The following is a 16,531-nucleotide window of genomic DNA, read 5'->3' on the forward strand; positions in this document are numbered from 1 at the left end:
GACTCCTTCGGGTAGTGATAAAGCGGGATATCAAATCCAAACTTTTCTTCTTCTTCTTCCTGGCAAGGAGCTTGCACCTGCTTATCTCCCATCCTGGGCTTCCCAGGTCAGCACGGGATGACAGCTAAGCCAAGGTTTGAGTTAACAATTCACACATCTGTAGGTATATGTTTATTGAATTGTAGGTAGCTGCAGAGATTGAAAACCAGAGTGCGAATTGCAGGTTCTTGGCTCTTGGAAGAATGAGCAGAGTGCATTTCTCCAGGGGCTGAAACTTCATCCTGCATTCTGAACTTAACAATGACAAGAGTGAGAGAGAACAAACAGAAAATAATAGCATAGATCGTAATCCAAACTCTTGTCATCTTACAATTGTGCTGCTGATGTTAACGCAGATGGTGCTCTCTGTTTTGGCTCTGGGTTATGAGGTGGTCTTTAGCGGGGGTAAAATAAAAATATAAGTATCTCAATTAAAATTAATATTGAAATGATAAGAGATCAAGTTCATAGGAAGCTCAGCTTCTGGATCAATATGCGAATGTACTGCAGCACTATATGTGAGGATAGGGGCCACCTATTAATTGGGCGAAGAGCTGCATGGCTGATCTTGCTGTGTATAGTCATGCAACATTCCCAACAAGGGGAATCCTATGCAAGTAGATCTCTATGCATACAGACCTTCTGAGGAGCTGGGATGCTACATGATCAGGTTTCTACTCTGATAAGGACATAAGAGGAGCCCTGATGGATCAGGCCCTGTTCTAGTCATATTCTTTCTCCTAGCTGCTGATATTCTGCCAGAGTCCACCCCTCTACCCCTTGTTAGGGCTGCTTTCTCTTTCCTGTTTGACTCACATGGGTGATCCAGTTCAATCCAATCCGAGAGAATCTAGGGTATTTAATGTTGTTGTGATGGTTACTGACATCACTGAGGGCAACACCTATTCAGAGTTCCTGGATCGAACACTTCTGAGGACATCAAAGCAACCATTGGCTCATTTTGCCCCACAGTGCCTCTCTGCTACTACTACGCCATGATGTAGTATCCTTTCAGATGTAGTATCCTTTCAGATGTAGTGTTGAAGGGAAATGCTGGTGCTAATCCATTTAAGAAGTGTGTATGTGAGAGAGGAGAGAGTGATGGAGGGACAGAGGGATCCTACAGTCTTTTGCAGGGTGCATGACAGATCTAATCTAAAAAGCTTATCCTTTGTTTTGCTTGTTTCTGGGTCTGAATAATTCATTCTTGGTCTGATCTCTGTACATGGCTGCATGTTTCCAATGTGAAAGTGCATTTTTATTGCCAGGCTGCAAACCGCTGAAATGAAATGGATTTTAATGGAGTAGGCAGTAAAATGGTCTGAACTTTGGTGCTGTAACTATACTTTTCATTTCTGCCTCTTGTTTCAATGAAAAGGGGTGAGTTGAGGAAGCCCAGCACAACAGATAAGGAAGCAATGAAGTCTGTCTAAGTGGCAGTACGTTGATATCAATGAACGTCTGTTGGATTAGATTGTCTGCATCTATGGGTAACTAGAATATATATATATATATATATATATATATATATATATATATATATATATATTTGAGAGAATGGGAAACCTCCAACCTGCAAATCTAAATAGGCCTCCCCATTTGACCCAACAAGCCATTGGCTAACTGACACCCACCTGTTATCGTATATGATGTCACATGTGGGGCAGGTGAAGAGATCTGACACAACCAAAAGGGGGTTTACAGGCACAGCCAGCCAGCTGATCGACAGCACCAGTAAAGCCTTTGCAAGCCCCAACAGTCAGCTGAGTGCCAAGTCTTGTGAAGCCCCTTGCAAAGTGCTATGCGATATGATGCTTTGCAAAACCCAACAGTCAGCTGATTTTCAGAGCTCAGGAAGCCCTTGGCAAAAGCACTCTGAAAGAGAGGCCTTGTGAAGCCCCTTGCATAGTACTATCAAGTCAATGTTGTTCCAAATCCTTATTGCAAGAAATTAAAATGTCTGGATGAATAAATTTGTCTGAATTGCAGTGTAGTCACCAGGTGAACCTCTTTTTAGGCAAGGCATTCCATACCTGAAGAACCACTGCTACGAAAGCTCCTTTTTGTTGTTGTTAAATGTACCTCTGTTAATGAAAGCACTGGAGAAGGCCTTGGGCTTTTAAAAAGTAAATTGCAAATATTGGAAGCTATTTGCATTGGGAAGTAGTTCCAATTCACTGCAGACAGTGTGTGTGTGTGGTGATCCTGATGAGGGCTGGATCTAGACGCATCAAAAAAGCGATTCAGTTAAATGCATGTAAACTTCATACAGGGAAATCCCATTGGCGAAAAATGGGACTCCACAGCGTCATCTGGTGTCGCAGTATTATAACGCATATAAAACGCTTTGTCTTTATGAATGTAGGTGAGTCCGAGGACTGCAGTGGGATGCAAATGGCAAATGATTAAAGTCCCCTCCCCACATTCCAGGTTCCTGATGCAGATCAGAATGCCCATACCTTCAGTTTGCTTAAAACTTGCCCACCATTTGTGTAGTATTGATTGTGTAAATCGCATCACATTTTCCTTGGCCTTCGTTGTAAACAAGAGTTTGGAAATTAAATACACCCTTGTGCAAATTAATTGAAACAAAGCATGTTTTGTGTCTTACTCGTAATCCTGTACTCAAAACAAATACAAATAGTCAGTTGATCATTATGGTGTCAGAAGCCTGCAGCCAATAGAAGGAATGATGTGCTCACCACAATATATTGAAGTTCTACGAAAGAGTGTTATTCCAAAGCTAGAAAAGAGGTATCCTGACGGTACTGGGATATTGCAGCAGGACCTATCCCCCTGTCACACATCAAAAGTGGTGAAGAAATTCATGACAGAGCAGCAAATACAGGTACTTGATTGGCCAGGGAATTCCCTGGACATAAATCGCATTGAGAATTTGTGGGCTACACGCAAAAGTCGCCTCCGTGCTGTAGACGGTACGACTATGGAGAAGCTCATTCAGGCACTGATTCAAGTGTGGTACAGGGATCCGAAAAACAACAGTGACTGTTCAAAACTAGTAGACTCCATGACAAACTGTGTTCAAATGCTTCTGAAAGATAGCGGAGGACATATCCGTTACTAATGTACGTATATGTGACTTTTGTACATGTATATGTGAGTTTTGTACTACTAAATTCATTGTTTCAATTGTTTCATTTCAATTAATTTGCACAAGGGTGTACTTAATCCAAGAAAAAACTCCATGAGTTATCTGTGAGACAATAGGCAAGTTTAAAACCTGCAGTTGTTCCTATCATGGCAGGACTGATGTTGCTTTAATCTAAAAGTTAGGGGACATATCTTGAAAGTCAAAGTCCTTGGACAATGCATGAAAATAAGTGCTTTAAAAAGGGTGTGTGTGTGTAAGAATGTCAGATAATCTCTTGAAGATTCACATAAACTGGGAAATGTGGGGAGAGGGGTATGTGTAAGAACTGGACATTTCACTAGGTATAATATGAGATAAAGACTGGACGTAATTCAGAACTCCAGCCTGAAAATGTGATTACTCTGTTGAGTCACACTCCCATCAGGAGTCAATTTGCAAAGGCCGTATGCAGTAGCATGACAAAGCATGGCTTTCCTTTGGCTTTCCTTTAGCAAAAGTCTTGTATCCTGCCGTGTTGACAAAAACGTGTTTCAGATTAATCAAATGATAGGTTTCATTAGGAACTCAGTTCCATGAAGAAATGGTGGAAATGGCGGGGTCTGCAGGTTTTCAGGGCAATTAACTCCTGAGCTGCTGTGAATCCCATTTAAATGGAGGACCAGGCAGTGGCCTGCTATCCCAAAGTACTTCTTATAGAGATGAGCACAATGTATAGATGGTTTCACACAATCTCGCTCCTGTGGCTAGATCCTGGCAATAGCTCCCTCTGATTGCACCAGTTCCTGGTGGGCATTATCAATCAGAACTGTATTTTGGCTTGATTGAGGAAATGTTTGTCCTGTGTGTTTTGTGTAATGTCTGAATAGACATTGCAGTTCACATCTCAAATTAGATCTGCTGGCTGGGAGGGCTCCAGGCTCTTCCCTGAAATGGATCCCCCATTCATTAGCACATAGATGCTATCCTTACATGTTTCCTCGGTCGGGGTGGCTGTGCTTGAACCAGCAGAAAAGGACCCTGTCTCTTAGAACTGCGCTCCCCCACTCACCCCAATCAGGCAGATTTCCAAGTACCCCAGTGAATCCGCCAGTGCCAGTGAATGAGGACCGTGATTCAATTGAGAGGCTGGAGTCATTTCAGCCAGCAATTGGGGAAGGACCACAGTTGAGTGGTAGAGCATGCAGTAAGTCCCATGTTCAGTCCCTGGCATCTTTACATAGGGCTGAGAAAGGAGGTGGCTTGTCAGGTAGGAAGGAACTGCTGTGCTGGTTTCCTGGCAGGTCGGTAGCTGTTGCTTACAGGAAGGGAGAGGGTAGGGAAGTCAGGAGGTTGGCACGGTGCATCGACATCTGCAGGAATGCTGGATTGCACCCCGCTGGTGCATTTGCGCTACCTACCAGGAAGCTACCACACTGGCTCAACTCCAGCTGGCAAGCTGCTTCTAGCTGGGATTGTATCCTCTATGAAGCCCAAGAGAGCCATTGCCAGTCAGTGTAGATGGCACTGAGCTAGGTGGACCAGTGATCTAACTCAATATGTAAAGGTAATAGGGACGCGGGTGGTCCTGTGGTCTAAACCACTGAGCCTCTTGGGCTTGCTGATCAGAAGGTCAGTGGTTTGAATCCACACGATGGGGTGAGCTTCTGGTGCTCTTTCCCAGCTCCTGCCAACCTAGAAGTCTGAAAGCACATCAGTGCAAGTAGAGAAATAGGTACTCCTGCGGCAGGAAGGTAAGCAGCATTTGCATGCGCTCTGGCTTCCGTCATGGTGTCCTGTTGCAGCAGAGCGGCTTAGTTATGCTGGCCACATGACCTGGAAAAATGTCTGTGGACGAACACCGGCTCCCTTGGCCTGAAAGCGAGATGAACGCCGCAACCCCATAGTCACCTTTGACTGGACTTAACCGTTCAGGGGTCCTTTACCTTCTTTTCCCTTCTAACTCAATAGAAGGTAGATTCCTCTGTTCCAAATTCCTGGCCACCTTGATTTTCCCCCACTGTGAATATATTTGATTGCTTTAAAAAATCTTCATCTTGTTTGCTTCCCTGGTTGCCTTCGGGGAAAAGGGCTGGATTAAATCTAGTAAATAAGTACCTGTGAATAAGCACTTCATATTTGGAACAGGACTCTTGCTTTTGGGTATTGTGCAGCTTCTTTTGGTGGGCACAAACCCAATGTAACCTCAGATGAGATCAGAGAGGTTTGCAAGTCAGGGTCAACATACCCAATACCTGCAGTATGTCCAAGGCCTGTGAATGAACCATGCTGCTTCTCCCATTCATTTAACCAGAGATTTCTTTACATGTGGGTTAAGTAAAGGGATGTTTCAGCATGTTCACAGTTCAAACAATCACAAAATGCTGCACTACCACACACTTCAGTGTCATTCAGGTGAAGATAATGCACTTTGAGCACAGTGCTAATAGCTTCTAAAAGGGCTTCGGCGGATGTGCAGTTCAGTGAGGAAGAGAAAGGAACAACGGTAAGGTTCCTTTTATTTGCGTCAACGGTCCGCTTCTATCTCTGTGCAGAAATCAGTTGGGAGCCCTTTGTATTCATTTCCATTACTCTTATTTAAAAAGAATTTGCTACAATTTCTTCTTACCCAGGGAATGGTTAAAGGTTCAGTTGGTAATGGCTGCAAAATTATTTCTGGGTTGGTTTTATTATATTATTATTATTGAAAAGAGTACAACTAAAAATGGGAAGTTTGAACCTGAGAAATTTGTGTTTGAAAATGTGTATTGTAGATAGGCAATAAGAGAATTTGGACTAGCTGTGGCTCCCTGGTGAGTACACTTGGTGACTAGTGGGTTTTTTGTGTGCAATGTGTGAAAAGGCAGTCAGATAATCAGTAATCAGGTATCACTTCACTTTTATTTTATGGCAAGACAGCATTGTGTCATCCTGCTTCTTAGCATGATGGCTATGCCCTGACTCCATAGTTGGAGGCAGTAATACTGAATTCCAGATGCTGGAAACCACACAAGGGGAGAGTGCTCTTTTGCTTGAATCCTGCTTGTGGGTCTTCCACAAGCACCTGGGTGGAATCTACACACATATAAAAACCGTTCTGAAAAGCATTTTTAAAAATACATCGAATTTTCCATAAGGCTCACCATTGCCATCTAGTGTCACATTGTATATTGCACTTAAGACACACCTAAAACCAGGCATAGGCAAACTCGCCCCCCCGGATGTTTTGGGACTACAGCTCCCATCTTCCCTAGCTAACAGGACCAGTGGTCTGGGATGATGGGAATTGTAGTCTCAAAACATCTGGAGGGCTGAGTTTGCCTATGCCTGCCTAAAACGTTTCATTTGCAGCTGTATAACTGAGTCCCTGGTTAGCCACTGTCAGAACAGGATGCTGGATTCGATGGGCCATTGGCGTGATCCATCAGGCTCTTCTTGTGATGTTCCAGTGGCGTTATTCCTTTTGAGGAATTGCTAACATAAGCTGGCATTTATTGAAGTAGAATCCATTGTAATTACCGTAATTAACATGACTAAGCTAGATCCACTAATTTCAATTTCTGCTGCGAGTAAAACTTTGTTGAATACCACCCAGACATCTTTAAAATATGCTGGAACAATCTCCACATGATCATCAACATCAGATGCCAGTATCTGACTGCCAAGAACTCTTATCCGTATCTCAGTTCTACTTTGTCAGTGAGGACTCAACCACCACTCCTTTTGTTTTCGTTCAGTATTTTGATATGTGGTACATGTTGAATAGGTTAGAAAAAGCTTCTCAATAAAGTTAACAATGGAAACAAAAGAAATAGAGTGCTAACAAGTTTGTTTTGTTTATGGGATTCACATCAAGTTGAACACTTGTGCAGATGTACATAATGCTGGAAGTTCAGCCCCACAGGGTGTATAAATTAAGGCAAGGTGTATGCAATGCTCTCCACACCCCATTTTTATTCTCTTTCTGGCAACACAAAGCAAGTGAGATACTAAAAACTCCAAGTAAATCATTGCATGTGCAGAATGATTTTTGTGAATGCAACAGAGGTTCTTCCACCTTTGCAGCTCTTGCACCACCCACAAATGTGCTCCAGAGGCTTGGAGAAATTCCTAGAGCAGATCTGGGGGTGCGTGGTTGGAAGAGAGGGAGGGGAGGTTCTGTTGCATTTGAGGAACTCATTCCACATGTGCAGTGTAACTGGATATAACCTCATGAGCAGATGTGGGGCAATGGAAGTGGGAAATTCCTCTTTCTTTGTATATCTTCTTTGTTATTTAGCATCTTTCCCTTTTTCATTTCCTCAATGACTCTTCAGATACTGATATGAGAGATGATGGTGATTCTCTCTCTCTCTCTCTCTCTCTCTCTCTCTCTCTCTCTCTCTCCAGGGTATGGAAACATTGCCCCAAGCACAGAAGGTGGAAAAATTTTCTGTATTTTGTATGCCATCTTTGGGATTCCACTCTTTGGCTTTCTGCTCGCTGGCATTGGTGACCAGCTTGGGACCATCTTTGGAAAGAGCATCGCACGAGTGGAAAAGGTTTTTCGAGTAAGATTGAAATGGTTTTATCTCTTTTTAGTCTTGAACCCTAATGACAGGTCATACATATGGCTAGAAGATTTTGGGTGGTAAGACACAGTGAGAATTAGGTATTAAAAACACTTCTTGCGTTATAAATATGCCTTGAAATTTTGGGGAAATGGGTTTTTTATACCTCTCCAAATTCAGTCATCTTCATAATTGCTGATATATATATATATATCAGGAGATGAATGAATTTGGAGTGCTTGTAGACTAGAAGAGAAAATAGATACAGTGGTCATATCAGAACTGGTGGCCCTGTGAAAATATCTGGCTAGAAAACCTATATTGAAAAATCCCTGGATATAAAACTTGTATGAAATAGATCCCTGGGTATAAAACGTGTAGAAAGATCCAATACTGGTGTTATATTTATTTTATTTTATTTATTTAACAAATCTGATATACTGCTTGGTTGTTAAAAAAAGAAGAAGCCCAACTTACACGGAAAAAACACCTAATGAAAGCAAACAAGTACATGCTTTAAAGTGTGACTTACATAACATACATAATGAGCTACCCTTGCATTGACCTGGTTTGCACATAATGCTAAGCCATGGTTTATTCAAATACAGTGTATTGAACTATGGCTTGTTTGGTACTTCAAACCCTGTCCAGTGACTTGTATGCTACCAAGAAACCAAGCTCTGAAGACATGGTTTGTTTTTAGCTTATAAGCCTTGGTTTGTTTTAACTATGGCTTGGTGTGTACGTGCAAACTTGCACTCTTCTTTAATCATGGGTTGTGTGACTGTCCCACCCGAGATGCTCACCAAGCTACAAAGGCATGAGGCAAGAACAATTGGAAAAGAAACAAAACTTTGGAGAAACAAGCCATGATGTGGTTGCCTGTAGAAAAATGCATGGTTCAGTTCTCATTAACTTGTGGTTTGTTAAACAAACCATAGCTTTGCATCACGTGCAAACCAGGTCATTGACTGTTAAAAATAACCATACAGACAACAAAATGTGACTTCTAACAGCTCATCCCCATAATTTCAACTTGGAAATAAACTCCAATGAGTTCAGTGGGACTTACTCCCAGTTAGGCATGTATAGGATTGTGGCCTCAATATATACAAAACAACATATGACAAAATGTCTGGATGCAGCAAATGATTGTTTCTTAGCAGTCATGTGAACAAAAAATAGAGAGACAACGCTTGCTTTAATCCTGAGTGGCACCTGGGATCTGGTGCCAGATTATTGCTATGCACCACATGAGTCTCCGAGTAGTGAGAGACTCCAGGGTTCCTGTGCTTACCCAATTTTGGTTTCCTTGGAATGAAGGTCATTGGTGACTGTGGTGTCTTTAAGATACAGTTGTACCTTGGAAATCAAACGGAATCTGTTCCGGAAGTCCGTTTGGCTTCCAACATGTTTGGAAACCAAAGCACGGCTTCTGATTGGTTGCAGGAAGCCCCATAAGCTCCATTGGACGTTCAGCTTCCAAAGAACGTTCACAACCTGGAACACTCGCTTCTGGGTTTGTGGCGTTTGGGAGCAAAAATGTCCGAGTACCAAGGCGTTCGGGATCCAAGGTACGACTGTATATGGTTTTATTGACACACATATACAACCTCAGCATTAAATGGAGGGACTTGTAGCATCAACAACCCAATGGATTTTGCTTCCCCATTTGGTTTCCAGGGAAGCCCTGAAATCCAGCAGAGAGCAAGACATATATCTGCACACACACACCAAAAACAAAACAACAACAACAAAAAACACTCTTGTTCTGTGTAGAAGCTAAGTGAGGGAAAGCCCACCCATTTGTTTCTATAGCACAGGGCAGCTTCTTCGGATAGGCTAAATCAAGGCACTTAACTGTAAGTAGCCAGCCAAAGCCATTGCCTTGACAAAGGAACTGGTTCTGTAAGCTTCCCCTTTTACATTCTATACTCAGAGATACAGGATTGCGGGTTTGGAAGGGGACTCATGGTGGAGGGCATCCAAACTATGTTCCCTTATGCTCATCTCATTATAAAGGATGTTGAACCACTAGGAAACATGGTCTCTCAAGGCTCTTTTTTTCTTAGGAGTGAGGAGTTAAAACTGCTTTTCTTTGAGTGATTTTTCTTATGCAACCCAAGTTGGACTTTTCGGATTGAAAGGGTATCTGTGACAACAGGGTATCAGTGCCATGTTTTGCCAGGATCTACCCCTTCCACTTATCTCTGCTGGACTCCAAGGCAGTCCGCTTTTCAGTCTGCCAGGCTATCACTATAGATAATTTATAAATGCTTTTAAAACCTACAATACTTTGAGATCTGCGGATGAATACACTTCCTCTTTCCTCCTTTTGGCACAGCTCTCAGATCCCATGGGACTGTCTCCAGAACCATATGCAAATTAATATTAATCATATCCTCTATTAGGATATTTTTCTAAGTCTGCAGAAGGAATTTGCCTGCGGGTTGGGGTGGTTGGGAGGAAGTGACTCTCCAGATCAGGTACTGGGATGAACTAAAGCATCCCCTGACTTAAGCTAGAGGACCCATGAAAAGAGCAAAACTCTAGTTTCTGTGAAGTTAATCTTGACTGGGACTTGAAGAATCTCCCCTACTGAGCTCCAACTAAATCAACCGTGTTTCTGTAAAGCTCTAAGTATGTAGAAATTGCTTTTGTGCTAGCTGTAGCTTATAGTCTTCTCCTTTTGATGTTTCCTGTTTGACCCTAAGGGAAATCAGTGTACTAAAGGATTCTTTCTTTCTTTCTTTCTTTCTTTCTTTCTTTCTTTCTTTCTTTTTAAATTAAAAAATATTTAATTTTTCAGTTTAAAATTTTACAATCAATTATCCAACAACCAACATAAAAACAAGATTCCAAAGAATCTCCAGAACTTCCCTCCTCCCCTTTGTGCTTCCGTTTGTTAACCATTTCCTCCCACATCTTTTTCATCTCGATTATATCCAAAATTCAACATGAAACTACAAGTGTTATTCCAATCCTACTAATGATTTTAGCTGTTTACAATGGTTTTTAAAGATAAATTACAGGTATGCATTTTCCCCATTCCTTATTAAAATTTTGGTCTTCCTGATTTCTGATTCTTCCGGTCATTTTTGCCATTTCGGCATAGTCCATCAACTTAATCTGCCATTCTTCTCTGGTAAGGAGTTTGTCCTCTTTCAATCTCTGGGCCATTAACATTCAGGCAACCTTCCACTCATTCTAGTGGCCTGCACAAAGTCTCTCTCTCGCACTCAAACAACATAAAACTGCATTCCTGCTTGCGTGTCCTCTAACTTGTTCCATCGCTATGCAGTGGAACTGACTTGGACACAAACCTTGCTCTAACTCTGCTGGCTGATGAAGTGTGCGTGTGAGAAGGGTTGTTCTTTCTGTGCCGATGGGATGTGCTCCACAACTTGGAACTCTTCCCAAGCAATTTCTTCTGTGAGCAGTTCGGTTGCTCGCTGCAGCAACAGTACTTTTAGCAGTTCTCCTGGAGCATAACTGGGAAAAGGAGAAGGGTAATTTCTCCCACAGGAATAAAACTATAGTTCAGCTTTAGCTGAACTGAATTTGAAAGGGCTAAATTTGGTTACACCACATTTTGCAAACACCTTCGAATGTTCTAATTGCACACAGGCTTCAGAACTGCTGAGATAATAATTTAACCTCTTTAAGGTGATGTCCAGAGGTATTCTGCTCTCGTGCTGCGAACATTTTGATATATGAAGTTTAAATTATGTTTGAGTCTCTCTCGTACCGTTTATGGCAGGCATGGTCAAACTTGGACCTCCAGCTGTTTTGGGACTACAACTCCCATCATCCCTAGCTAACAGGACAAGTGATCAGGGATGATGTGAACTGTAGTCCCAAAACAGCTGGAGGGCCAAGTTTGGCCATGCCTGATTTATGGTAATGTTAAAATAGAATGGAAAATCAAAGGGAGGTGTTTGTATTTTCAGATGAGAATTCTGGCCAACCTGGGCTTTGCATTCTTATTAGAAACTCAACTGAATCAAAAACTACTTTAAGCCTCAGGGCCTTTGGGGGGGGGATATAAACCATGGCTGCAGGTTAAAATCAAACTGAATCCAATTTCAACAGCATTATGCTGTTGGTATAAACAGCCCTCAAAGCAGTGCTTTGTTTGACTGCCCTGTATGAATGTGTTATTTCCCTCTTAACTTCCTTAGTTTACCAAAATGATCAGTTCAGGTTTCAAAGGATAGATACAAGTTGGAGGCAGAGAGGTAGTTCTGATATTATTATTATTATTATTATTATTATTATTATTATTATTATTCTGCCGTTTACCCTAAGTTCCCAGAGCAGGTTGCAATAATAAAAAAGAACATTAAAATAATTTAGAAACTTAGTTACAAAAAATGTGCACAAACCTTTTGTACAAACAAACATGGACACCCTTCATTCCTTTCCTGTGAGCTACCTGCTTAACCATGGTTTCCCGTTTCATCCAAACAGGAATGAATTGTGCTTCTTAAGCTGTGATATCCATGAACTGTTTGCTCATACACAGAACCCCTTTGTTTGAACTACAGTGAAACTATATAATTAACCATGGTTTCTTCTTTCGTCAAAACCAGGCAAACTATGGTTGCCAGCTTCAGAATAAAACAGATCACTGAATCAATTTCAAACTGTGGATTAATATCCTGGCTTTTTCCATGGCTGGTAACCAAAGCTCCGAGGGCCTTCTGGTGGTTCCCTCCCTGCGAGAAGTGAGGTTACAGGGAACCAAGCAGAAGGCCTTCTCAGTAGTGGCTCCCATCCTGTGGAACGCCCTCCCAGCAGATGTCAAGGAAATAATGAACTATCTGACTTTTAGAAGACATCTGGCGGCAGCCCTGTTTAGGGAAGTTTTTAATGTTTGATCTTTTATTGTGCTTTTAATATTCTGTTGGGAGCAGCCCAGAGTGGCTGGGGAAACCCAGCCAGATTGGTGGGGTATAAATAATAAATTACCGGTATTACTATTATTATTATTATTATTATTATTATTATTATTATTATTACTACTATTATAGCTTCGTGTTTTTGATGAAAGAGGAAACTATGGTTAATGAGCTGCTTCATGGCTGAAGTGTAAAAGGGCTCCATGCCTGAGCAAAAGGCTCAGGCATATTGTTATGTACTGAAGTTCTCACCCTGGGCCAGCAGGGGGATACTATAGATAGTTGTGCAAATGAAGGATCGAAAGTGACGTTCAGTGATTGGATAGTTTTAGAAAGTTGCTACAGTTACGTTGTTCTGGAGCTCTATATAAGCAGGCTGACTGAGCTCTTCAGTTCAGTTCTGTTCCAGCTTACAAATAAAGAGCTGTTTTGGAAGAATCACTGTGTCATCTGATATGTTCACCCACAACTTAACACATATGACAGTGTAAGAAGCTGAACACTGTATGTGGATAGAGTTGTTATTTATTTTAGTCATTAGATTGCACTGTGTGGAGTCAGGAATTCCTGTGTCTTGTTCTGTTCCTGTGGGGAGCGGACGATTGAATATGTAAGCTTTGGAAGATGCTCCAAAAGTGCTGCTCACTAGACACAATTACTAGTAAAATACAACTTCATATACTATCACGATTAGTACCACTTGTGCATAGCAATTTCATGCTTATATGAGTGGTGAGACCACCACATCATTTCGGCTGCATTCAGACAACATTCCATTCTGCTTTCCTGGTGATTTCCTTACCTGATATTTTTTAGCAGTGTAAACTGCATTATTCTGTGCAGGCTCCTCTAGAATATTAGCTATGGAGATGTTGCAAACTGTTGTGACTTCAACTCTTAAGAATCTGCTCTCGTTGCTTTAGAAAGGTAGGGTGCTGCTGTTTCAAAGACACGTGGGTTTTGTTTTGCTTTTAAAGTCAGTGTGATATGGGGATTTAGCTGCATGCCTCCCCACTAAATGTGGTGTTTAAACACTCCACTTTAAATCTCACTGCAATGGTTTTATGAGTCCAAACCAATTATTCCCATCACATGGAGCTGGGAAACAAGCAAGTATTGAATGTGCGATTAAGAGTTTTCTGCACTGCTTGCGTTATCAGGGCCGCTCTGTGCGAAAAGGACAGTTTGATATTGAGGCTACCTCTCAGATCAAGGGTAAAGATTTATTCACATTTTCCAAACACCAGAGCTATATGCTAGCTAAATCACAGCCTAACTGGGCCAATGATCATTATCCCCCTTTCCATTGCTTGCATTTTGCACAAAATCACCATGGTGAGTAGAAACAAAAGAATGCTGAAAAACCAGCACTTTAAAAATGCCTAACATTCATAAAGGTGAAATGAATAAAGACTTCATTCATTTTTCCAGCATGGTTATTTCTAATCAAGATCAATGCACACATTTCCCTGTTAGCTTTCAGCCCCTTCCCATCATTTGCTTTCCCTTAAATGAAGCGGCCACCTGGAGATTAAAATGTATATATGTTGGGTCCTGAATGATTTTCACCTGGGCTGGATCAACACATTTAACAGAATCATAAAAGGGAAATCCCAGGGGCGAAAGACGGGACTCCACAGTGCTATCTGGTGTCACTGTGTTATAACACATAGCTGTCAACTTTTCCCTTTTCTTGCAAGGAATCCTATTCGGAATAAGGGAATTTCCCTTAAAAAAAGGGAAACATTGACAGCTATGCATGTAAAGTGCTTTATTTTTTACGAAGGTAGCTAAGCCCCTGAAGTAAATGAAAGGGTAGAAAACACAAGACAGATAGTCTTTGAGTTAAACATAATTCTTTTCAGTTAGACCCTTCTCTAAACATTGAACTACAGGAGACTGCCCATTATTAGCATGCATGTGTGTGTGCAATAATTGAGAATGGTGTGGTTGTTTAGTTGAGTCTATGACTCACCTGATGTTGTTTGTGCCAGCAATGAAAGTGAAAAGCTGCAGTCCATTACCTCAGAAGATTTGTGCACCCCATACGGCGTTGGCATCTCTAGGAGAAAAACAAAAGGGGGCTGAGAGGTTGCTTTTGTAAAGAAGGCAAACCATCAATAATACATATTTGGATTTAGCAACTGCAGTCTTTTGGAAGCATGGTCGATTTTATGGGATTGCAGTTGCTTCATATTTTAGTGCTTATACTGCATTATGTGTTTCTTTGGATGAGCAGAAACCAGAGTTGGACACAGCAGGGGGTAAAATAAATTGTGAGCACTTCTCTACCTGTCAGCAGTAAGATCCCTGTCAAACTAAGGCTCCCTCTTGCATGCTTTGTTATTCATGTTTTTAGCAGGTTAGGTGCACTGCGCAGACAGTGACTACCTCCAAAATGAGGGTCTGCTTTGGAGGGGAGCTTGGAAGAAGGGTAGGCAGAAGGTAGACTGGGATCTACTGGTAGATTTCCAGATGATTTGCAATAGATCAGCCTGGGTTTCCAACTACCAAGGTTTCAAAAACAGCAACACTCGGTGGGTTCTTTGGAGATATCCTGCTTTGGCTTGGAAGAGGCCCAGATCTGTCCAAAGATCTTTATTTGGAATTTGTCTGAATTCAAGGCACAACCCTACAGGGAACCGCAGTGGGTACAAAAAGCTGCCCACTGCAGTCTCCTTTTGTGACAGAGGGGTTTGTGGAATTATTGCATTTGCCCCGATTGCCTCCCCTATGTGTTAATTAATATTTTAAAGGAAAGCCTGAAGAGAACTAGAGATACAGATATATCGCACGTCGTGGATTTGATGGGCTGTTTTTTTATTGGGTTATGTTTCCCTTGTTCATTTGATTCCTTCAAAGATAGACACAGAGCAGACATATAACCAGGAAAATTACAGGAGGGAATAATAACTTGCAGTCTTAGAAGCAAAATTGTGTTGCTGAGACCTCTGGGATTATTATTCTGCCCCCCTTCCAAGCTGCTACCTGGCGATTGACTGCAACATTTCACATTCAGGTGACCTTTTCAGAGCTGAGGAAATGCAGTTTCAGCTTCTTCAGTCCAGAGCAATGGAGATGCTCGTTGGCAGGTGGGATTGGTAACTGCCAATTTTGCAGCTGGCATTTCCATAGGGAATGAGGTAGAGAGAGTTTTCTGAAACCCTATTTCCTTTCTAGGTGATCTAATCTGAAATGAGATCACAGCTCTGCATAAAAGCACATTCCTGGTTTGAAAAAAACCAGTTGGGAAGCATGAGAGGAACAGGCCTAATTCTCACTGAGGTGGTATGTTTTTGTTTTGAATTTCATTTGTAACCTACCTTTCTTCTGTGGAACTCAAGGCAGTTCTTAGAGTTACTATCCAAGCACTGACTGGACCCAGACCTGCTTAGATTCAGGAAGGTGGTGGCCCCATGTGCCTTCAAAATATGTGGTAAATCACGGCCAAATGGGCTCTTATAATTGAATGTTCTCCCCCCCCCCCTTGCCTGGAACTCTATCTCAAATTCTAGTTGTCTATGTGTAGGGTATTTCTCTTATTTCTGGACAATTCCATCTCACGATCCATCACCCCAGAGACAAGTGGAACAGCCAAGGCACTATTTCATCACCTCAGTGGGAACTAGGCCATGAGCCAGCCAATGTGAGGCACTTCGATATCTCCTTGATTTCAATGAGAAAATTGAAAATATGTGTTAACTCTCTCCAGTTAAGGAGAATACTGTAATCTTTCTTCCCACTCCTTTATACCTCACCATGGCACTGTCATATGTGTGGAGGAAAACCTTCAACATGTAGCAGAGTTCCCAAAAATAGACCAGAGGCAATTGTATTTCACCCAGCAGAGCTTTACTTGTGCTGAAGGCAAATGAGCTTATTCATGATTGGCACAGTCTATAAAAAACCCAGTTGCAACACTTACAAAAATGTGTAACAAGACTAAAACTTAA

At 41.8% G+C, this 16,531-nt stretch overlaps 1 protein-coding gene across 2 annotated transcripts in view; it reads left to right on the top strand.

The window, feature by feature from the left end:
* KCNK10 (potassium two pore domain channel subfamily K member 10) overlaps positions 1–16,531 on the top strand; it is a 73,755-nt gene that overhangs the window by 46,033 nt on the left and 11,191 nt on the right. For both annotated transcript variants that reach the window (XM_080976127.1, XM_080976126.1), the window contains one exon: positions 7,517–7,677. In XM_080976127.1, the coding sequence (XP_080832253.1) occupies positions 7,517–7,677 (161 nt within the window). The remainder of the gene's footprint in view (positions 1–7,516; positions 7,678–16,531) is intronic.

The sequence above is a fragment of the Podarcis pityusensis genome (assembly GCF_964106645.2).
Source record: "Podarcis pityusensis genome assembly, chromosome: 1".
Taxonomy (NCBI): domain Eukaryota; kingdom Metazoa; phylum Chordata; class Lepidosauria; order Squamata; family Lacertidae; genus Podarcis; species Podarcis pityusensis.